The sequence below is a fragment of the Lonchura striata genome, chromosome Z (genome assembly GCF_046129695.1).
Source record: "Lonchura striata isolate bLonStr1 chromosome Z, bLonStr1.mat, whole genome shotgun sequence".
Taxonomy (NCBI): domain Eukaryota; kingdom Metazoa; phylum Chordata; class Aves; order Passeriformes; family Estrildidae; genus Lonchura; species Lonchura striata.
The window spans coordinates 5535345-5559361 of NC_134642.1; the positions used below are offsets into that span (position 1 = coordinate 5535345).

Below are 24017 nucleotides of genomic sequence, written 5' to 3' on the forward strand. Positions count from 1 at the left end.
TGAATTTTGGCAAAAGACATATAGCAGGGAACCTCTCATATTGCAACACCAAGAAAAGCAAGTCTTTTAAGGCTTGAGGGAAGAGAAACCAAGGCAGAAACAGACTCCTATTATCAGTGTTCATTTCAATGCAACTTCAGGCAACTTCTCTTTCAGGAAGCCTTGAAAGAGGTTATTTACAGAGAGTGGAAGAAGGAATAACTTTTCCAGGCAAGTGGGACAAGGCTGTTTTTATACAAGAAAGAGATGTTTATCTAAGCAATGCATCAATAATTAGGAGAGGTGAGCCTCTGGAGTTACTGAGCCTTGCTTACAAATCTCACTATTTTTGGCTTTTCGTTTTTAAAAAATCTTCTAGGAGAATGTTTAGAAGTGCAGCCATCAGGGAGTTCCTTTCATTAACACAGGCATTGGGATTTTCGCTGCAGGCTGCATGGGTCAGTGTCATTAGTAGTATTACTGGTATTACAGTGGGTCACAGATAAAGAACAAAATCCCTAGAAATGAGATGCTTGCTATGTGCCAGCACAGGTGGATCTCCACCCAGCTCGATGAGTCTCACAGTAAATGAGCAGTGCTGTCCTGAGGCTTGGGGCAGTGCAAGGGTCAGTCACACCCTCCACACACACATTTGTTATGCCTGCAAAAGACTGTGTCTTTCCTCCACCTGTGGGCAGGGCATGGCATGGCATCACACTGCAAGGTAAGAAGCTGCCTTCTCCAGTCAGCCGCCTTACACTGGACTCCCTCTTCCTTTATAAAAATCTGAGGCAAGGGGCGTTTTTGCTTGATTCTTTTATGACATAAGGCCTCAGAAAGATTAGGAGGTTAGGAGGCATGATATTGGTCCTCAGATGAAACCACTCAGGCTTTCTCCAAGTTAAATATGGTCAGGTCTCCGTAGAAGACAGAAAACATAAAACCAAGGAATGGTGGGGTGGCTCTTAAATAATGATCTGTGGTACCTGGTTTTACCTGCTTTCATACAAGAGATGTTAGAGCCTGAACAATATTTAGCTCCCATCTTACTTCTTTTCAAGAAAACATGGTTTCAGAATCATGTCCAGGAGTAGAAAGACAAATTACTTGTTGGTAGAACTGCCTTATTAAGGTTTAAAGCTTAACACGCTTCAGTAATTTCAGAGCTAATGGGAGGTTAACAAAGCTTGGGGAGAAGGATGTACTGCTGATAGTGGACAAAAACAAAGCACAATTTACATGCCACAAGGACTTTTGGCACAACTCCTATGATAAGGAAGAAATTAATAAAGCAAACACAGCAACTGTGCTGAGACCAGCTCCAACTGGGTAAAAAGTAATCCTGGCAGAGGGAGACAGGGACCACTGACTCACAGCCCATGAAATAAAGAAACTTACTGACTGAATAGAAATCTGCACATGTGAGCTAATTATTGTGACAAGAGAGATAATAATTTAAGCAGCAGAAGGTATAATACTAATTAATAAGAGAACTGTGTAAATTGTAGCCAATGAACTGTGATTTCTTTACTTGCTAAACTGTACAACTGGTGTAAAATTTTGATGACTGGGGAGCCAGCCTTTTGGGGGTCACCACCTAGCTCATACTTTGCACAAACTAGAATAAAGAAATAGAAATACCTTGTCTCAGTGGTATGTTGGTGCTGCATTTGAGACAAGAAGGATACAAGTGCAACTTTGGCTAAATCCTAGAGAAAATCTCACTCTGCTTCCAGAAGAAAGCTTGTCATACACATAGAGGAGAAGCAAGTAAGAGAAGCCTGTCAAGAGTTTTAACTGAGGAGAAATTATCTAAGTGATTTATCAGCATTGTTTAAGGTCTTAATTTTATTAGGGAAATGCTAATTGAGCTAGCTAGTACCTGTGAAGTAAAAAGTCAACCAGCTAGATCTTCCTCATGTAAGCCTCTGTCTCATGTTGAATCCTCTCAATGCTCTTTGTAGCAAAGGCCTCCCAGTTCTCAGCTGCATTGTGCTTTAAATATCTATAGTGTGAGAAGCTCCCTTATGTCATCCCATCTGTGAAGACATGCAAGCAGAGCATTCATTTTTTTCCCAATTAACTAAAAATGGATTTACTAAAAGGACTATTTCACTCTCAGCTTTTAAAAATATCATTTTCAAAGGCCAAGTAGATATTCTGAGAGGAAAAAAATGCAATTAGAGTGGTCAAATAATAAGCATAAACAATTAATACCATTTTAAAATATTGCAATATTTTGGACCTGTTGACAGGGAAGAGATTTTTAATATATATAATTCAGAAGTTTTGAATAAAACTATTTGTACAAAAACAAATGGAGGATTTCAGTGTGTGTGTGTATTGTCTTTAACGGGAATCATGACCTTCTTCTGGAATCATTAAACTTTTACAAATTTCCCAGGAAATAAAAATAAAGGAAAAATCCAGTAATGAAGTGTGTAAGAAACAGACCTCCTTAAAAAAGAACAGGGAACATATATGAATTCTTTCTTTTGAGCTTAATTCAAATGGACATAGTGGTCTGCTACCAGGTTTGTGCTATGGCCACTTGAAAGAGGAGCAGAGAGCATTTTGATACAGTAGAATTTATCTCCTTCAAGATTTGATGTAAGCATTGACACAAAATGTCATGATGACACGCATCAGACTTAAGTGCTTTAAAAATCCTCAAGCAGTATGAAGCAGCTTGCTAATTCCCTTCCACATAGCCATAAGCACCTGCTTTGCCCTTTTTCTTTCAACTGTGCAGCTCTGGAAGACAATCTCTCAGCCAGGCCAAGCTGATGCTCCATGTTGGCGTGGTCAGGGAATGTGTTAAACCTCAGCACAAGGCATGTGGAGTGGATAAATCCAGAGGGAAGAACACAGAGAGACAAAGTGCTGCATTGTTGTTCTGCTGCCTTCTCCAGCAAAGCAAAAACACAGAACCAGTTTTTTCTGTGCTCATTCACTGCCTGGTAGGGCACCTGCATATGACTCTGGTTCAACCATGTCCCCAGGCCCTAGGAACAAAGAACACTGACGTGACTCTTACCCCTGCTAAACACAAAGATGACATTGGTTCTTTCTGGCATTCTAATCAGTTCTACACAATAAATATTTATACATAATACAGATTGTTTTAATGAGATGAGGAATGCATACTGGCTAAGAGAAACAGGGAAGAAAATACCAAGTTTGCTAAGTTGTTATCCACATTTTCATATGGAACAGCTGAGCGGATGGAAACCAGAGGATATTTACATGTTCTGGCATACTGGGAACATACCAAGAGGCTGCATTACATTCAGGAATGTTGCCTTGTGTGCATAGCAGGAAACCACTTGTTGCTTGCTCACACAGCAGCAGATTGAGAGAGAGGAAGGGAAGCACACTGTATGAGATTTGTGAAAACCTAACAGCAAAGAGCCTGTGTCTAACAAACTAAACAAGCTTGCTGGACACCTTTCTCAAACCTATGAACAGCATAGCACTATGTAATGGAAATCCTCCTGCTACTGAAAGAAAATGCACAGTGTGTTACACCCTCCTGTAGTTTTGAAAACTGCCTTTCTGAGAAAGGAATTCAAGCTGAAAGATTTATGGAGAAGTAGAAGGAAATGTCCTTGTTTTATCATTTATTCAATAGCAAACTGGAAGCTGTGATTTGCTGGAAGCAAATAGGAACATCCCCCTAGCTAAGCAACAGGTATTGTGTTTTCTCCTTTTCCAAAACTATGAGTTTGCATCACAAAGGAATTTTAAGCTGCTTTTGAAAGCATTAAAGATTTTGGTGCTTTTTTTCCATTACCACCATCTCACATGGAGTATAACCCCTATCCACACCTTGCCCACATTCACAAGACACATACAGATGAGATTAAAAGTGTTTCCTGTTCCCTGGGAAAATGAGAATGGATGAAAATGTTTCATGCAGGGATTACAACATGCACAAATCACCTTCTTACATTTTGTGTCCATGGAGCTTTGGCTTCCAATAGAAAGAATTTTTTTAATAAACCTCTTGTACTTGGGTAGCTCTGTCAGTCACAGCTAAATTGAACATAGCACATAATTCTTGAATTCACTACCAAACTAAAGACATCCCATCACAAACAGGATACTATTCAGTATGAGTTCTCCCACAAGATTAACAGTGTCATTCCCAGATGTTCAGTACCATCTGTGAGCTGTCTGTGAAGCACAGCTCCCATTCACCATTCTGTGTATTGGTAGACAGCCTTTTGAGTGGCTGGCAGGAGTTGGAGCTACAATCCTCTCTCTTCACCACTGTCTCTGCCTCATCCACATAGAAACACAGAGATACCCATGGACTTCTAGAAGAATATGAACGAGAACATACCAGGAAGTATAGCAAACCCAAATTCCAGGCAAAATCTCAGAGCTGAAAGAACAGTCTTCTCAATAAATTTTCTCTTAGTCACTTCCTTGACTACAGTTTTCTCAAACTTACTTGCTGTATAAAATCATTCATTGACTTGTTTCAGGGAATCATTTCAGGCCTTCATTGAATTCCAGCACAGTTTTGTACATTTTAACTCTGCACTGTTTAGAACTGTTATGATCAATTATGAAAATCATGACCACCCTTCTACTCCCCGACTATACAAAAATAAATATAAAACCAAAGCTTCTTCTTGGCTGTTCAGGTTAGCAAGACCAAACCTGCTTTTTAACACTACTCACTTCAAATCCTGACTTGTGTGAACTTTACTGATGAGAAAGCAAACACAGAAAATGTTCAAACAATAAAAATAAAATCTCTTAGACATGTGAAGGAATATTCCACTACAATATAATTATGAAGAGCATTACTTCAACCATATAATGAAATAATCAATGGAGAAGCTTAAATATTTTGGAATTTGACATCTCATCCTTTTCTTCAGCTGAAACACAATTTTTCATAAGTGAAAAAAAGCCCTTTGATGTTAAACCAATTTTAAACTGGCAACAACTGTGTCAGTAATCACACTTCATATCATTCCGTGATTATGTGATTCTGCTGTAGAAATTCCGAGACTTATTTCATGCCATATTGCAAAAAATCTACAACAAATGTAACCACTTGCAAAATAATATATAACATATACACAATGTAGATACTTCATTTTTTTCCACAATACTCTTTTAATATGTTAGAACAACTTTTTCAATCTTATTTTAATTTAGACAATCTTTCTTCCTGAATTTGTCATTAACAAAATGAAAATTTTTTTATTGTGAGAAGAAGCATAAAAGCTCCATAGGCCTGAATTCATAATTGCTCTTATCACATTTAATTCCATGCAGAGTCTCTTAAAATAAATTATTTGGTGTAGAAGAAGGAAAGTGCTGCCTCCATTAAGAGGAATCCTAAAAGATGACTTGTAAGTTTAGGTAGTCTTCCATAAAGTGTCCTTTCCTAGGAGCTGATTTGTCTCCCAAGGCAGAACTCTAGATTGCATTGGTAGCTGGAGAAATTTTATCTTTACCCTGAGAAAATACAGTCTCAGCAACAAATTTCATCCTTGGTAACTGTGTGGTTGGAAGAAATATGCAACTGAGCCCAGAGCTGTAGCCAGGTGGGAATTCCTGTTGCTGTGCACCGCTGGCACCTCTGGTTTCACCCAAAAGAATGCCACAAAAGAGTGCCGTGCTACTTTCTTATGGAGGAGAACTGCTGATGAAGGATTTGTATCTGCACAATTTTAAGTTTGATTCTGCAGAGGATCAGCGTGATCAATTTGAAGTTTGATCCTGGGGTGTGGGTGATTTTACTGAGTGATTTGCCCCAGGGCAGCCTGTGAGGAACAGGTCTCCTCAAGCAGCTAGGATACTTTTTATTGTATTCAGGTACCTGGGCATAGGCACAGATACCACATTTCAGCCACCCATGCCGGGTAATTGATAAACGAGCAACACTCAGCTGTTGCCTCTACTTACAGCTAAGGAATGGTTAATTTTTTTTCTCAGTAGCTATTACAGGGCTGTGTTTTGGATTTGGAATAAGATTGCTGTTGATAACACACTGATGGCTTGGCTTTTTGCCAAGTCGTGTTTATCCTACGTCAAGGACTTTTTTTCCCCCTTTCTCTCATGCTCCGCCAAGAAGGCGGCACGCAAATGAACGTGGGAGCGAGCGCGGCCGGGACCGGAGACCCGAACTGACCAAGGGGATGTCCCGCACACAAACACCGTGCCGGGTGTCTGAACTGCGGGGAGTAGCCTGGGAGGGCGAGTGATCTGTTTTCAGGGCGGATGACCTGGTTTCGGCGAGGGCTCTCTGGTCAGTGTGTGGTGAGCAACCGCACTGTTGCGCTTGTTGTTGCTTCAATTATTAATCTCTTCTTACGTCCAAACACAACTTTTAATTCGATTCTCCTCCGCATTCCACCGATGTGGGAAAGGGAGGAGCGGGGGGAAGCTGAGCGGCGACCTGCTTGACTTCCAGCAGAGCTTAAACCACAGCGGCGGTGCCTTCCGCATCCCGCTCCATCCTCCGGCGGCGCGGTGCGCAGGCGGCGGGGCGGGCTGCAGGGCGGGCACAGCGGCGCCGCCGCCCCCGGGGTGTCCGTGTCCGTGTCGGTGTCCGTGTCGGTGCCCGTGTCGGTGTCCGTGCCCGTGTCGGTGTCCGTGTCGGTGTCGGTGCCCGTGCCGGTGTCCGGATGCTGCCGCCGGCGCTGCTCCGCCGCCCGCTCGCCGCCGCCGCCCGCCTGGCCCCGCCGCGCCCCGGCCCGCAGGTAGCGCGGGGGGCGGGCGGGGCCGCTGCCTCCGTGCGGGGCTTGTCGCGACTCCGTCCGCCGGGCCCTGCCGGGGTGCTGCGGGACCCTTTGGGATCCGTCCCCGAGTCCGGGATGGGTTCGGCTGGAACAGCCTGCTGCGGTCAGCGAGCCCGGCGCTGTGAGCCTGACCGTGGCACCGCGGCTCCACCGCGTCCCTGGGCAGCCCATTCCGATGTCCCAGCACCCCCTCTGTAAAGAATTTCTTCCTGAGGTCCGATCTGAACCTTTCCCGCTGTAGCTTGAGATTATGTCCTCTTATCCTGTCACTGTCTTCGGCCTGCAAAGAAATGCTGACCCCCACCTGGTTATACCCTCCTTTCAGGCAGCTGTAGGGGGTGATAAGGTCCCCCCCTGAGCCTCTTTTTCTCCAGGCTAAACACCCCCAGCTCCCTCAGCTCCTCCTCACAGGACTTGTGCTCCAGACCCTTCACCACTGCCCTTCTCTGGAACACAAGGGGTCCTGTAGTGTCCCAGTGTCTGTCGAAGCAGCAGAAAGCTTCAGGCCATCTCATTTCCCAAAGAAATCCAGTGTGGAATGGGTCACTCCTGCAGGCTCCATACTCAGTAAGGATCCTGCAAAGGCTCCTGGCAGCTCCAAGGAGCTGTGATTCATGGCAGCCAGTACTGGATGTGTCAGCTGCAAAACGCCACTAAGGAAAACAAAGCCTTTGATTTTCACTTTCTGTATTCAGTGACCTGGAAGTGCAGCCAGGCAGGAGGGGTCAGGCTCTTCTAGGTAACAAGTGACAGAATTAGAGGACGTGGCCTCAAATTGCCTAAACTAGGAGAGGTTTAGATTGGATATTAGGAGAAATTTATTTGCTGAAAGGGTTGTAAAGCTCTGAAACAGGGATGAATGGTGGAGTCACCACCCCTGGAAGTGTTTGAAAACAGATCTGTCACTAAAGAGTATGGTTTAGGGGTGGACATGGCACATCTGGATTCATAGTGGACGGGAAGATCTTAAAGTAATTTATAAATATAAACAGTTCTTTTCTGTGGCTTGAGTTGCATGGTGCTCATGCCTGCAGATTCTTGTGAAATAGGACATGTCCAGAATCCATCCTGTAGCTGCCTCTGTGCAAACATGGGCTAAGGCCAAAGCCGTGTTTTGGCCCTGATTTTTCATGTTTTATTTGAGAGGTGAGTAGCATGTTCCAGGTTATTGAGGCAGCTGCAAAAGTACACTTAGTCTGGGACTCCCAAAGGACTTTATCTAATATGAACAGAAAACCTGTTCTTGATCAGCCCTTGGGAAGCAGCCAATAAAGGGCTAGGAGGTGGACTTAAGCAATCTTGTGTTTGAATGAATCACTGTTTCCTAAGTGTTGGTATCTTTTTCTTTCATTTGCCAGTCATTTGTAATTTGCTAGTATTGGTATATGATTGTCAGTAGAAAAGCAGTAGCATGAGTTGGTTGGGTAAGCACAACACAGGCAGATGTTGGTATTGCTTCCCCTTTGGAATCTCAGCAGCCTTGCTTTTGAATAATGTGTTTAGCCAAATTCATCTTGCTGCTGACTTCCTGAGGAAGACGTTGAGAAAAGGAAAAACTTGCTTTGTTGTGAGCTAATAATTAAACATTACAGTCTGTTCCATTGCCAAAAGGAGTGGCAGCAAATAATGCTTTTGTGGTGGACGTCATGAAGTACCCCTTGCCCAACCTGCAGTAACAGATCCTTCTGTAGTATTGCACTAATTAAAAAAAGAAAAAAAAATAGAATACAACTTTCTGGCTTGAGAATTATTTTTACTAGTTTTTTCTTACTGTTTTCTTTCAGGTACGCCTTTCTACAGGGCCCAGACAAAATAACAGCATTTTCTATGAAATTCGCACATATGATATTAAGCCAGCAAAGATGAAGGAGTTTTTGGAAATGGTCAACAAGTACTTCCACTTTCGCACTGCTCACTCGGAGCTGGTGGGATTCTGGTACTCGGAGCTGGGAGCGATGAACAAGGTGTTCCACATTTGGAAGTACGGTACGGTCAGCACCCCTTCGCACTGCTCTGCTCTCCCTGTGTCCCCTGCCTCCTTGGCAAGAAGGTGAGGGGAGTGCTTGCCTGGCTTCTATTTGTTGCTCTCATTGTAAGGAGGTGCCCCCAAAACCTTGCTCCTCTACTGCTTAGTGACAAGAAGGCTTCAGAGCTTGTCAGGACAATGTTGATGCGTTGTGATGAGAAAGTTACAAATGTTCTTGAACAGCAGTCTCTGTTCAGAACAGGTATAATAGAGGAACTGTGGCAGAGTGTTTAATTCATGGTAAATATTTTTAACTTAGGGTCAGTTCCACAAATGTCTTGAAACTTTTAAAATTAATGGAAAAAAAGGAAATATGCACACATAGCAGTGTTTATATGTATGTATGATTGTTCTTGTATTTTAGCTCAGAGTACAAATCCCTCCCATAAAAAAATGAGTATGCACTTTGCATGCTTAAACTCCTTGTAGGAGGTAGGAAGTCACTGCACCAGGTCTGACTTCTCAGGCATGTAGAGTGTTTTTGTTGCAGCTTTAACCTTGCTAGCAATATGGTTTTTGCAGTATGATCAACTCTGTATCTTGTTGGAGTTGGTGCTGACAAGGAAGGTTCAGGTAAGCCAAAAAAAGCTACTATTATGCTAAAAACTAGGTGTGCTGGCTGTGCTTTTTGTAGAGCCCAAGGGAAGTGATACATGTGTTGTAGAGAAGTAGGAAGGCACACTGGTGTAATTCCCCTTGAACACCTGCTGCAGTCCAGGTGCATCTACATGTTGAGACAGTGTGCTCAGGGAAGTCCAGTGTGGTCACAGTACCTGTTTAGATTAAAGGATCAGCCCTTTTGTTTTGGAGGGATGAATTGTGGAATCAGAGAATTGTTTGATTCCTCTCAACCACGTCGCTCAGGGCCACATCCAGCCTGGCCTCTTAACACCTCTAGGGATTGGGCATCCACAGCTTCTCTAAGCAATCTGCTCCAGTGCCTCAGCATTCTCACAGTTAAGAATCTCTTTATTATATCTAATCTAAATCTTGCTCCATTCCAGACAGTATTTAAAGCCAGGCTGGGTGGAGCTCTGTGTGGCAGGTGTCCCTGCACATGGGTGGGGGGTTGAAACTAGGTGATGTTTAGAGGTCCCTTCCAATCCAAACCATCCTGTGTTTTTAAATTTCCCTTTTGCCAGTTTAATGCCATTCCCTCTTGTCCTATCACTACATGCCCTTATAAAAAGTGCCTCTCTAGCTGTCTTACAGGCTCACTTTAGGTAGAGGAGTGCTCTTGTAAGGTCTCCCTGGAGACTTCTCTTCTTCAGGCTGAATAGCCCAAACTCTTCCTGCCTGTCTTCACAAGAGAGGTGCTTGAGCACTTGGATCATCTTGGTCACCTCCTCTGATGTCAGTCATTCTTCCCTCATCCACCAAAGCTGTAACTCAGTCTCAGGAGGTGAAAATTAGTTAGGCACAATTTGCCCTTAGTGGAGCCATGCTGGCTGTCATTAAACACCTCATGGCCTTCCATGAGCCTTGGCATAGTTTCCATAAGGATCTGCACCTTGATCTGGCCAGGCAGAGGTGAGACTGACCAAGCTCTGACCAACTTCTGCAGTTCTTCTTCTGTTCCTTTTTAAAAACGAGCTGCCATAACTTCTCAAATACAATGTGGCTTAGTCACTTCTCCTGACAGTTTCCTCAGGACCCATGAATGTATCTCATTGAGTCCCACTGATTTGTGCACTTTCACATCCCTTGGGTGGTCTCACACCGGGATTTTTCCTACATCAGGTTCTTCACTCTCACAGTCCCTTCCTTTGCTTTCTGTGACTTGTGTGGTCAGGCTGGAGCACTTGCCAGTGCAGACCAAGGCAAAAAAGAGCATTGAGTACCTCAACGTTTTTCATGACCTTGGCAGCCATGTCTTTCTTTTCCTTCGAGAGAGGACCATTCATTTGTCAATATTTTGAGTTCTCTTGCATTTATAAATTGTCCTGCTTCTCAGAACATTTTAGTCTTGGCTATTGTTACTATCTCTAAATTAAAAAAAAAAAAAAAAAATTAAAAATCTATGGGAAACCTTTAAAATGCAAAACTAAGAGAAAACCTTTTGTTTCCTAACAGTGTTTTACATGTCTAATTGTGGTGGTTCCTCTCCCCACCCTGAGACCACACTATAATCTGAGAAATGAACAAACTTTACAACATCCTTCCTCCTTGATTCATCAGATCCCTGCTTACATAATTTCTATATTTACCTCTTCATCCCAAGATACTGATATTCTCAAGGTTCTTTCCATTCTCAGATGCTGGCTTTTTCTTTTGTAATATTGGGGGCTGCCTACATAAATATATTGCTTAAGATGCACTGCAGCCTAAGCAGTTGAAATTCACACTCTTAATTAAGTTGATTTGTTTTCCATTCAGAAAAAAAAAAAAAAAAGAAGAAATGGTTTAACTTTTGGGCATTTAACATTTTTTTTTGTAACTGAACACACAAACATTAATTCTACACTTTTCATGTCACCTTATATAAGCCAAAGCACATTTATTAATTTTTTTCTTCGTAGGTTGTTACTTCTGATTTTTTTTCCACTTCATTTCCATATCCACTGTGCTTTCTCCAAATCTTATCCTTGGTAACTGTTGCCACATGCAGTAGTCCCTGAAATTGCTATGCGTAAACCTTTTTAAACAGTAAAATTGCGTAACTTATTTTAACACTTTTGTAAACTTTCTTGGAAAATTTCATTTGACTTGAATCCATTTTAATCTGAGAGCTAAGGCAGATTTTAAATAAAGTTTTGCAGAATTTAGAGGAAATTTACCACATCTGCTTTGAGCTAATATGATGTCTAAAAATACCAGTTTCAAAATCAGATAAGTGTAGTTTGCAATTACACATTTTGATTGAGTCTGACGTGACATCATGTGTATTTTTCTATGTTTTTTTTTCCTTCCTCACAGATAATTTTGCCCACAGAACAGCAGTCCGGCATGCACTAGCAAATGACAAAGACTGGCAGGGAAAATTCATCTCTGCAGCTCTCCCCTTGGTAGAGAAGCAGCACAATGAGGTCGCTTATCTGGTGCCCTGGTGTCAGCTCGGGAAGCCTTCAAAGGAAGGGGGTGAGCTTATCTTTTTTTTTTTGATTAAAGTTACTGCCAGTAACAAAAAATGGCTTAAAGTTTAAACCAGGTACTGCACCGTTTTATGACGCTTCACGTAACAAACGTACATACGTGCACCCATGTGGAAAAGGTGACATGGTGAGGCACAGGGTTTTTCAAAAGGATTTTACATTAACATACATCAATAACTGTCTAAAGCACTGGTCATCAAGTTGTTAATGATCAGGATTGTGATTTGCTAAATGAATATACAAAACAGCAATGCCATAGTAGCGGTGAGAGCAGTCATCCCGGACTTCCTTTGTCTATCCATCAGTGAGAGGGCATTTCCTGGATGATCATTGTTCTCTTTCACAGAGATTTTCCTCTTATCAATTTACTTTGATGTTACTGCTTCTTTCACACAAAGTTTAAAAGATTCCCTACTTTTTTAAAGATATATGAAAGTCAAACATAAGGATCTGCTCCTTGATCTTGCCAGCTACAGAGGTGAGACTGAGCTGTAGATTGTGCAGTTCTTCCGTCACTTTTTGTAACAATCATAAGTTAGGTGTAGAAGCCATGTCTCTTTGTATTTTCATTCTCTCTGTAGCAAATTTGATCTTAGTAATATTGACTGTTCCCCAATTTATGAACATAAGCAGGCTTTCTTGCATGAAGTGAGAGGGAACAGACTTTGCTTCAGCCCTCAGCAAATATATAACTACAGTAAACTTTGTTCTTTATTTCCTTTATTCAGGATTCGGAATTTTTTGCTGCTGGTGTTGAATTTGAAAGCAGTCCAGTTTTCTCTAAAATCTGGAGAGACAACTTCAAACACTATTGTATTTTATCTCCAGACCGTTGCTGGAGAGTGACACCAGACACTGCCAAGTAGCAAGTGTCTGGCTTTCCATTACTGTGTCAACAATTGTGATCTGAAGTAACTACCTGAACAGAAAGAAGAAAAGTGACTTTTAGCAGGACTGGAGTTTTTTTGGTGAATTATGCCATTTATTAACAAATAAGGGAGGTCACTTGGCACAGCAGAGGTGCTAAACTTGTCCTGCTTTCTTGGTTATGCTGCCAGATCTTACTGTGCCCAACTGCCAGGAGTCAAAGGAGTTTGTAATGTCATAAACCACTTCAATACCAGAAAACATCTTCTGTCTTAGAAAAGACATCCGGCATTGCTCAAGGAGACACCCAAATCCCTCAAACAAGTATGACCACTTACGGTGTCTGCAAAGTAGTCTGAATGTCCCAAAGTCTCCATGCAGCATTGAAAATTGCAAAGTTGGGCTTTGTGAGAAGCCTTCTGTTCTTCAGGGCCCTGGTACTTAGACTTACACTTGAACTAACTATTCTTAGTGAGCTTGTGCTCTTGTGAGCCTTGGAAAGGTGTGAGTTCTCATGCTTGTTGGGAGGGGCAGTTTCCTGCTGTCCCCAAATGACAGGGAAACATCATATTGGTCTCACAACAAATACACTGTGGCCATGAGACATGGATCAAGATCTGGAGCATTAATCTGTATTTCCTTCCTTGTAGCAGTGTTTGCCTTTTCTTCTAGGTGTATATGAATGGGTTACTTTCCAGATGAAGCCTGGTGGGCCAGCATTGTGGGGTGAAGCATTTCGAGCTGCAATCAATGCTCACATCAACACAGGATATACCAAGCTGATTGGTGTTTTCCACACAGAATATGGATTACTTAACACAGGTACTCATCAATTTCTGATGCAGACTTCGGCATAGGAAGGGGCAGAGGCAGAGAGGCAAGCCACCGTCCTGGATCAGGACTGGCCAGGATTGCCGAAAATGTTGGTGTGGATCACTGAAGTCCCATAAACAGCACTTGAACCCAGCTTTGTGTATTGGGTTATAGACTTAAACCAATTGCCCCAGTCTTAAAAGACTCTCAGATCTGATATTAAACCATGCAATGGCTCAGTAAAAGATCATCCCACCACTGGCATGCCTGGAGAATTGTTTCTGATAACTGCAAGGCATGTAACAGATGAAGGCAGATTGCTAGGACTTAGAGTATGTGTTGTATTGCAGCATAGAAGTACTCAGCTGACTTTATTTATACTTTCTCAGTCCATGTGTTGTGGTGGAATGAGAGCCCAGATCACCGGGCAGCAGGAAGACACAGTGCCCATGAAGATGCCAGAGTTGTAGCAGCTGGTAAGACATGATGAATCTGGAGAACTCACTTGTGTTATCTGCATTCCTGCTGAGAAAAGTATTACTTTTCATTGGAATACCGTCTTAATTAAACATGTATTTAATTTTAGTGCGCGACAGTGTCAGATTCTTGGAGTCCCAGCAAAATGTGCTTCTGATTCCTCTGCAATGCTCACCACTGAAGTAATCTTCTTTTAAAGGATGTAATGGATGGCAGAAGAGACAAGCTGGAAGTGCTGTCAGCAAGTGACATGGACCCCCATACCCTCATGAGCTGAGCTGTTTTTCAGTTGACAAAAAATGGATGCAAAGTGCTGATCCACTAGCAGTATAAATCAGCATTCTGATACCAATTGTTAAATACAAGTTTATGGTGATGTTCCTACATCTCCAGGACAAAGAACTTGAGCCATATCATGACACAAACTATGCTTCAGCAACCTTCTGTTTTAATCCCTAAGCTCTTCATAATTTTTTGCATAGCTAGATCACTTACTGAACTTAGAAAGTTAAGTGCTCTTGTCCAACATTCCAGCCAGGGATGGTATCATTTTTATAACATACTTTGATGCCTCTTATAATTATCATGTCTTAGTTATTCCATACAGTTTTAAGAAGGAAAGCTCCCACATTTATGTTTTAATCAGACTTCTCACTGGCATGCTTTGTATTAATTCTGAGCAACATCAGTGTTGCTGGAATTGCACTTAAATGCAACAGTGGGGCTGATTAGGTAGTGTATCCTAATGAGTTCTGCCATTAGACTTTTTACATAATAACTTGTTATGGCTCATTTCAGCCTTTTCCTTTTTTGTTCATTAAACACTGCCTTAAAACTGTCAGTTATCCACACAAGCTTTGGCTTGGGTATTTTAATATTTGTTTAAGGTGCTAAAGGTGATTAGGCCTTCTTGTCCAATTGTGCCATCAGAATCGATTTACATGTGCTGTCATTCTTTGTAATACTTTTTGTCAGACTGTTGAAAGCTAAATAAATGAGCATAAAGCATTAATTCTTATGGCTCAAGCTCTTACTCTTTTTAAACTATGAAATGATAAATCTCATTCTCCAAGTACAGTATTCGTTTTGCAGTATTCATTTTTGGCCAACAATAAATTGCTTTAGAACCAGTAAGGTAGAGTGAATAGCAGTAGGGCAGAGGGCTGAGAAGTCAAACTTCTATTTTGTATACAGTGGTACAGAGCACCCTCTTCTGCAATTTATAGGTATTGACTGTAAATTGCAGAGCACCTGGGGGGATTTTCTGCATGTTAATCATGGATCTGCAATGAGCAATTGAGTACTGAAGTGCCTTAGCACAGTTTGCCTAATGATTATTGCTTCTTTAAAGTACATAAAGATCTTACAGAAAGCACTAAAACAAATTCTGGCCATTCTGTTTGTGTCCAAGCGGGTGCATGGGAGGTGGCTGCTGTAGTTAAGGGAGCGTGCCAGGTCCCAGCTGCTATATCCATGTCTTCATACATTGCTCCCTCCAACAAAGCCATGTTTAGCATTCTCAGGGTGGAACAAACACTGCTTCAGAGACCCCTGTCTTACATTTTACAAATCAACTTTTTAAGAGCTGATGAACCAGTATATTGTTCAGAACATTGCCTTGTAACAGTTCTTTCAAAGGAAGATTTTTCTTTACTAACAAAAACATGGGCTGAAAAGTGGGGAAAGTTAAAAATACTTTTTTGAATGCAAGAATTGTTTCACTGGCTTTTTTTTAATTAAAACTGTTTTCTGTAACACCAGCACTGAGAGTAAAGAACATCAAGATGTCAGAGGTGTGCATAAAGCAAGTGAGGTGACAGCTGGACACTAGATCAGACCAGAAAACCCAGGAAATTCAGAGGCCTAGGCAATCATTAGCCACATGAAGTTCAAAGTGCCAGATTCTGTGCCAATTAATTAGGCAAAGCATCACCAGCTGGGCAAGAGAGGGGATTGTCCTACTCTGCTCTGAGCTGGGGCAGCCTCACCTCGAGTGCTGGGGGCAGGTTTGGGTGCCACTGATGCTTTTTGGGACTACCTAAAAACAGAGGCCAGACAAAATTAAAAGGAATAAAAAGCAGTTATGTTTATTGAAGAGCCTTCAGATACATTTCAGGCAGATGAAATTCATCTGGTGGCTACCTCCCCCTGGCCTGCCACCAGGGGCTACACCCAAAAATGGGTGACAGGTCACAGGGCTTTCATACTTTTATAAGTTCGTCCATTTGCAGATTGGGGGTTAATCTTCCAATTACAGGTGATGAAGTCATTTACCCCAAATTTGCTCCCCCCCAACTCATTTTTCTTTACATTTCTTAGGGGCTGAAAGAGTAAGGGGTCTATTGTAAATGCAGGCAAACCCAATGGAAATAAATGACAATGTCTGACTCAATTCAGAAGCCTGAATGATTTATTATAACTACACTAAAATACAATAATATACTATATAAAAGGAGGATATTGAAACTACATACTACTTTCTTTGACTCTAACACAACTCGTGACCCTCTCTGAGAGCCCAGCCCCAGGTGGGTTGGATTGGCCATCAGGCTCAATCAAACCTCACCAGAATCCAACCAAGCAATCACCCCAGGTAAACAATTCTCCAAACACACTCCACATGGGAAAAACAAGGAGCAGAAATAGAAATTGTTTTCTCCTTCATTTCTCTCTGTGCACCTCTATGAAAAATCCTGAGAGGGAGAGAAATGTGCTTGCCACAGGGGTCCTTGATTCCCAGGCCTGGAAAGGTATTGTTTTGTCTGATGAAAATGACACTCTATATGGAGTTTATACATTAAAGAATTAGAGTATTACAAATATATGAAAAATTAAAAAGCTAAAATTCTAAGGCATCATTACAGTGAAAAAAATGTATTAAGCCATTAGAGGGGGTCAACAAAGATGATGAAGGACCCTGAGGGGAAGCTGAATGAGGAGCATCTGAGGTACCTGGGTTTGTTCAGCCTGGAGGAGATTGAAGGGAGTCCCCATTGCAGTTACAAATTCCTCCTAAGGGGAAAAGGAGGGGCAGACAGTGATCTTGGCTCTCTGTCACCCAGTGACAGGACCTCAGAGAAGGGCCTGAAGTTGTGTCAAGGGAGGTTTAGCCGTAACAGGCTGTCCATGGAAGTGATCACAGCACCAGCCCTGACAGAGTTCAAGAAATGTTTGGACAGTGCTCTTAGGCATATGGTGTGATTCTTAGGGATGATGTTGTGCAGGGCCAGGAATGGGACCTGATGATCCTTTAGGGGCTCTTCCAACTCAGTATATTCTGTGATGCTGAGAAATTTTAATTTGCTTTTTATCTCAGGATGAGTTTTCCTGATGAGTGCAACTTCAGGAATTGTTTAGATACCGGAACTTGGTTGATGGTGATGCTGTCGGCACTAGCAGACAAGATTTCAGTATCAGTCTGTCCTTGAGCAGTCACACTGTTACTCTGCTTTCATTTGTAAACTGCTGTTCAAAGTCAACCAAGTGCATAGGGTGTTTTTAGCAAGGAGGAGCAGCTTGCATATCTTTAATAAAAATTCAGAGGCTGGTACTTAAGTCGGGATTTAAACATCTGGAGAAGCTCCTTATGCTTTGCAGTCGGATTTGACCAATCACTTGCTAGAGACCTTTTTATTTACTAACTTTAAGTTTAATGCAGCACTTACCTTTATATCTTGCATCTCCTCATTTACCTAAAAATAGTAAATCTACTCCATACTTGTTTTTAGAGCTACTGAAATCTCATGCATCAAAGTTAACAACAAAATAAAACCAGGCAAAACTAAAAGCTTTCAGCAGTGCTCCTTGAAATAGCAAATGAAAAAATTACACTTGTGAAGACCAATGGTGCTATAACAACTTTATTTTTTACTTAATACAAGGCAATTAGAGTGCCTTTTAATACTTCACATAACAGATATTAGCAAATACAAATATATATACTTTTTTTTTGCTTTTAATGAAAATGTCCATTTAAGGATTTAACTTAGAAATTTCAGTTGTGAAATCTCTCTAGATTTTTGCAAAGTTAACAGATATTCCAGTGCAAAAATAGATCCCATTACAGATAGCATAAAGTGCTTGGAACAAAGGACCAACTATAATTCAGGAAGTAAAGATAAGCACAACAGTGGTTGTTTAACCATGGGGAAAATACAACTCCTTACTGAAATACAAATGTACTACAAAGAGGGATGCAACATGTCAATAGTACTGAAGTTTAAAATAAATTAACACCTCAGTGTAGTTTCATTATCAAAAGTGGTTCATATAATGTGTATGACTCTAGAGTGATTTCTCCTCAACACATACTTGAGTAAATAAAAATTAGTGGCTGTCTGAACATATTCCATAACCAGTCTTCATGCCAGTGTTGCATTATGCTGTCTGTTCAGTACAAACAATGCAGATCAGAGCTGTGAAGTATTTTGGTTAATATCCACATTTACTGCAATATTTTGTTCACAGATAGCAGATCCTGTAAGCATGACAGTCATGGGGCAATAGAAATCAAGAATCTTTTGGGTGGGCTAAGGAAAGTATATTACCACGTGACTGTTGTTTCCTGATACATGAATAATTTAACTGAGCAGTTACCAAGAGCAAACCACTGCCCTTTCAGGACCAAATCTGAATCCTCCTAGAACTCGTTCTAGCTCTTCATGCACTAATTTGGTGCAGTGCAAAACATTAGCCCTTCACTTTAGCAATGTAATGCTGATTTCTAACAGCGACTTTTAGCAGTGGCAAGCCTCCAGGACATGCTACTTGTTTAATTTAATGGACACTGCATACTTGGAGCCTGTTTTGGAGTAGTCACGGCTGTAGCTCTGCTGTTTCTGCACCTGGAAGTCTGGTGTACTCATCACCCTGTAACTCATCCCCATAGAGTGATGATGTCATAAAGGTAATAACAAAGCATGTTTTAAGTGAGGTATACCAATCCCCTTTACACTCCTTTTCTCAATCCCCTTAGCAATGAATTATACAGATAAAAAAAAAAAAAAAAAGTATGAAAAAGGCACTTCAGCAGAGCCTGTACTAAGCTCTTACTTTACCTGAAGGCAGGACACAGAGGGACAAGGAACTTGGTTTAACTGTGTTTTTTAAAAATGATTAGTTGGTCAGTGTTACCAAGTATACTTGGAAATATGTAATTAATGTTCTTCAGGCTCATGCCAGCCTTTTTAGTATTTGCTGGGCTGCTATGGTGACTCACAGAAGAAAATAATCCATGATTGATTCATGGAGTAGCATCAAAACTAGTGCAGAACCTCTGTGGGTACTTAAGGCAGAGGCATGGCATACAGGAACAGCTCAGGAACTGCAGTTGTGTTCAAACCACATTACTGAACCAATTTTCAAATGTAAAAGCAACACAGGGGGGCCTAAAAGCGTACTCTCCCATGACCGTTGTACAATGTGAACAAGACTGTTGTTCTTACTAAATAATTTCCCCTCTAATATTAGTCTGGCTTCGTAAAACCTGCAAAAAATTGACTGATGAACTGTAGCACTATTATCTTGAACTCTCTTGTTTTTCAGAGGGATTTTTTACTGAAACAGTTGTTTGTCACATGTATAATAAGGGTGTATACTCCAGTTAGGGATCACCTAATGACTGAAACTACACTGCACAACAGAAGCAGAAACTTACACATTAATGTTATACCAGTTTCCAAACAGGAAAATTTTAGGTGAACAACTTGCAGTTGTTTGCAGATAGCAGCTGATTGCTAGAATCTGGAACATGGTCAGATCATGAATGCAGCTATCCACCACATGGATAGAAAGAGAGCATAGCATTACAGGCATAATGTAAAGAAATATTGTGGCTACAAAGATCAACTGAAAGCATTTTCAATCCCTAATTATGCTACCTACCTATTTAAAGTCATAAATAATACTGTTAAAAAAAAAAAAAAATCTACATCTCATTTCTAGTTTTATCTGGCAAAGCCAGAAACAGCAACATGCTTGTGCTAAGCAGAAATTCCAGATGTTGGGTACCTTTCTGGTGCAAAGCAGGGGTTAAAGAGCAGGTATTACAAATCTGAGTGACAGCTCATGATTTAGAATTTGCTCTTGGCATTAGCAGCTTGTACAACTACTGGGTTTGCTGCTGTGGTCCAAACCCTATGTCTGCTTCTCACCCACTTCTTTTTACTAGATGGTCATGCAGCTGCAACAGTACCTCAGAGGAGCAGGAAAGTACTTAACTGCACAACCACCTAGTCAGAGTATGTTGTTGTTTGTGATGCTGGTGGGACAATCATGCATTTGGAGGGTTCACAGTTCTGCGTATCACCACTTGCTGATGAAGATGTGTGGCTATGATGGCCTCTTGCCATCCCACCTGCACAGTACTGCTTTGTGGCCTCAGCTTTGTCACCACTGACCTACCTCAGCCTAGAGAAAGCCAGCTTGTCAGGTAAGTTTTTACAACCTAGGGCTACAACACTGGTGGTGCCTTTTCTTGCCACGGACTGTTTTGGTGCATTCATTGCCAGCAATGGATATAGCACCAGCCCATTCCCACTCCTGACATGAATGTTCTAAAGACTAAAACATACATGTCCTAAATGTCTGTAAATAACCACTGGCCATGATTTCTCAATGAATTATTTTAGCAACCCTAATAAAAACATACTGTACAGAACCAGTTACAATATAGTTGAAAGCCCACAGCATCTCGTGGGTGCTTTACCACAGCTTCAGAGTTATACTGTAATGAGCAAAGTTCAAGTCTTTCACTGGAGAACAGTACAAGACGACTCCATGAGGCACTGCCCCTGTAAAGGAATTGTTTTCATTGCATTGAATTGCATTGCATTGAATGGTTATCAGTAGAGTGTCCAGTTGCTTTTCCTCTAGCTTCTTTGGGAGTATCCTATCCCGGGAAAAGGAAGTTTGCATTCTGCTCATCATCTCTTTGACAAAATTGGCTCACACGCAACTTTCTTTTACCTTCTCATCTTGCAGGAAGGAGTTAAGGATTGCAATGTCCACCACAGTCTGGTTTTTGTGCAATGACAGGTCCTTAGTATGGTCGTCATCACTTTGGTCCTTAGCAAAATTTACAAAAACCTACAAGAAAAAATGGCCATATCAAACACCACCATAGTATTTTATGAATTAATGGCATTTTAAGCACTAGATATCCTGAAATAGTCCCGAGATTCATTTCTCTACTTTGTTTAAATGCCCATATAAGATAGGTCAATTAAATTGGAAGATGGACTCCTACCTCTGCAAAAGAAGCTTTTGGCATCCAGGCTACTAAAAACTTACTTGGTCAAGCGTGGTCTGAGAAACAGAGTAGTCTTCTATGTGGAGTCTCTTCTTGTTCTGGGAGAGAATACTGAATATTTTGGCCAGGGAGGATGGTGAAGAGGGAAGCTGGTACTGCAGCATATTCCGATGTTTTTCCTTTAGGACACTTCCAGGGAAGGCATGCCCAAAGAACTCCTCAACAGGCTTTAAGTCTGGGTTTGCCCCTGCAATTCTCACCACTATGGTGTAGCCATCTCCAAACCTGCAAACAAAAATGTCAGTACAAGAGTTAAGCACTTCTGAAATACAAGTGATGCTAAAAATTCAGCAGCATTTTCTATAGTCAGAATAGCAATGGAAAAGCTGCATGAGGAACTAGGCCTAACTGTATCTTCCTAAAAATGCAAACTCTGTGGTGTAAGCAAAAAAACAAACAAACAAAAAACCAAAAAACAACAACAACAAAAAAAAGAAAGAAAAAACAAAAAAAACCCAAACAAACAAACAAAAAAAACCCCACCCCAAAAACCTACCTGTTTTTTAGGTGCTGGACACTGCCCAGACACCTGAATCTCCCATTGACCATTATTGCCATTCGAGTGCACAGGGCTTCACATTCTTCCATGCTGCAGGCAGAAATAACTTCATTAGTACTGCAAACAGCACTGAAGGGCAGAGCAGAAAGGCTGAGCTCAGTATCCAGCCCAGGCAGATGTAAAAGTCAAGGTATGGCACAAGTGGGCTGCTACTTACCTGTGAGATGTAAGCACCACTGATCTCCCCTCCTTGATTATACTCAGAGCACAGTTCCACAAGAAGCGACGTGCTTTGGGATCCATCCCTGTTGTTGGCTCATCCTACAAAAGGTATACAAAGAACACATTATGCTTCTACATTCTAATGTAAAATACATCATCTTTGAAATGGCCTGTCCATTCCTGATTATGGAAACATTGAAAATAAGCAAATAATTTATGCACCGGATTTTTAATTAGTCTTCATTTCAACATGTTTTTCTGTTTTTCTATTTTTCAATAAAAATATTGATGAGCAAAGGTTGCAGACTCACCAGGAACACCACAGGTGGCCCTCCAATGAGAGCAATGGCTGTGGAAAGCTTGCGTCTGTTCCCTCCACTGTAATTCCCAGCATATTTTTCTCCGTATTTCACAAGGCCTAGTTTCCGAATTGCCCACTCACCAACCTAGGACAGACAGCACAACACCAATAAGCATAGCAACATCTGCACAAAGAGATTTTTCTTACAAGTTTTGGTTTCAAAAGCAGCTTTCAGAAGGGCCACTCATCTGAGGATCTAATGGCATGGAAACGGGTTTTGAAACACCCTGTGCACCTCTGGATCGGGATATATGTAACCCTGTCCCCAGGAGGCCTAAAAAAATCAAACAGGCATGAATGTGGCATCCACTGAGCCACATTAACCAACAGTTTCATGCTCTTAGCAGCACCAGCCTCAGTGAGCTTTCCTATTACTGTGGGTTTACAGTAGGGACATGGACACTGCTGACCCACAGCCCTCACACCGTGGTGCATCTTAGCCCTTTGGATAGACGGAATTTCATTTGCTGTTCAGAAGTGTCCCTAATAGTGCCAGCAGGCAAGCATTGTTGCCCTGCAGTGTGTTATGGGGAAGGGATTCAGCTACTAGTCGAATCACACCCAGAACTGAGTCCCCTCTTATATGGAGCTGGTGAGAACATCACACGGCAGCAATCTTAGAAGGAGATTTCAGTTTCCACCCATCACATCTACCCTCACAGAAGGATTCCAGCTACTTGGACATACCCTAGATATCATTTACCTAGAGCACTCAGGTCTCATACAGTAAAAACTCTTTAATTCCAGGAAACAGAACTGCCTAAAGACTGTTAGTGTCACCTCACATCTGAATGCTGAAATAGCAGCATTTTAATGATGCACCACGATCAACTGGAAAGCTTTTAAAACTCAGCACAAAGCTTCTGCTAAGCTGTAGAGTGTTTTTTTCTGGGAACATTAAAGAATTAACACTTAACAGCAAGTGAGGTTTTGCATGACCTGCAGATCCACAGCCCTTAAATTCTTAAAGAAAAAAGTTGTTCAGTGGAGAAGAGCATTCACTATGAGAACACAGGACCCAAATTATCTGCCCTTCCATTTAGTACATTTTTCCAGGCAACACTGAAAAAACAAGGGAACTCGTGGGTTTCCCTGAAGGAAAGGGGGACAGATTTCACCATACAAAATCTCCAACAGCTTCACATCATGGCATTACATGAGTTGCAGGGAGGATGCATGCAAGCAAGAACTTGCAAATTGGTCACTGGGGTATGTCCTGTGGTGTTTCTTTTACCTTGCAGACTTCTTTCTCTGGAACACCTCTCAGGAGTGCAAAGAACTCCAAGTGCTCTCGCCCTGTCATCAGTTCATTAACAGCATCAAACTGTGGGCAGTAGCCCATGTTCTGATGGACTTCTTGGATGTTGGACAAGATACTGTAAAAGAAAAAAGCCTTTGTTAGGATTTCATGAGCATATGCTGCTATTTTAGATGTTAAAACAGTGTGAAACAGTGTTTTTGGAATTACTGAACTAACAAAAATACAGGATCATAGAAGTCCATTTTGAACAAGTTGATTTTTATCTCTCTCCTTTTTCCCCTCCTTTTTATTATAAAATGATACTTAAACTTGGAAGAGCCGTTACAGCAATGACTACCAAACTAAAT

General features: G+C 41.5%; 2 protein-coding genes across 4 annotated transcripts in view; one reads left to right on the forward strand and one right to left on the reverse strand.

Annotated features, from left to right (window-relative positions):
* The first annotated feature begins 6088 nt into the window (after positions 1-6088).
* On the forward strand, positions 6089-15030 carry NIPSNAP3A (nipsnap homolog 3A). Of its 2 annotated transcripts, XM_077789973.1 has the most exons (7): positions 6630-6704; positions 7778-7783; positions 8528-8729; positions 11686-11847; positions 13401-13550; positions 13931-14017; positions 14128-15030. In XM_077789973.1, exons 1-7 carry the CDS (start codon positions 6630-6632, stop codon positions 14202-14204), a joined length of 759 nt encoding a protein of 252 aa, XP_077646099.1. In that variant the 3' UTR covers positions 14205-15030. The 2 variants fall into 2 exon arrangements, with proteins under 2 accessions (XP_021390506.2, XP_077646099.1); XM_021534831.3 differs by lacking the exons at positions 6630-6704; positions 7778-7783 and adding an exon at positions 6089-6261.
* Positions 15031-17862: 2832 nt separating this feature from the next.
* The window catches only part of ABCA1 (ATP binding cassette subfamily A member 1), a 92052-nt gene continuing 85897 nt past the window's right edge, over positions 17863-24017 (reverse strand). For both annotated transcript variants that reach the window (XM_021534836.2, XM_021534834.2), the window contains exons 45-50: positions 23644-23785; positions 22360-22494; positions 22044-22147; positions 21824-21916; positions 21309-21552; positions 17863-21104 (exon numbers count right to left, since the gene is read on the reverse strand). In XM_021534836.2, the coding sequence (XP_021390511.2) occupies positions 20964-21104; positions 21309-21552; positions 21824-21916; positions 22044-22147; positions 22360-22494; positions 23644-23785 (859 nt within the window). In that variant the 3' untranslated portion in view covers positions 17863-20963. The remainder of the gene's footprint in view (positions 21105-21308; positions 21553-21823; positions 21917-22043; positions 22148-22359; positions 22495-23643; positions 23786-24017) is intronic.

Excerpts from the sequence above, each read along its gene's own strand:
- NIPSNAP3A (XM_077789973.1), top strand. The coding sequence starts at position 6,630 with ATGCTGCCGCCGGCGCTGCTCCGCCGCCCGCTCGCCGCCGCCGCCCGC. Across the intron at positions 8,730-11,685 it reads GTTCCACATTTGGAAGTACG|ATAATTTTGCCCACAGAACA; the intron begins GTACGGTCAGCA and ends CCTTCCTCACAG. Across the intron at positions 11,848-13,400 it reads GAAGCCTTCAAAGGAAGGGG|GTGTATATGAATGGGTTACT; the intron begins GTGAGCTTATCT and ends CTTTTCTTCTAG.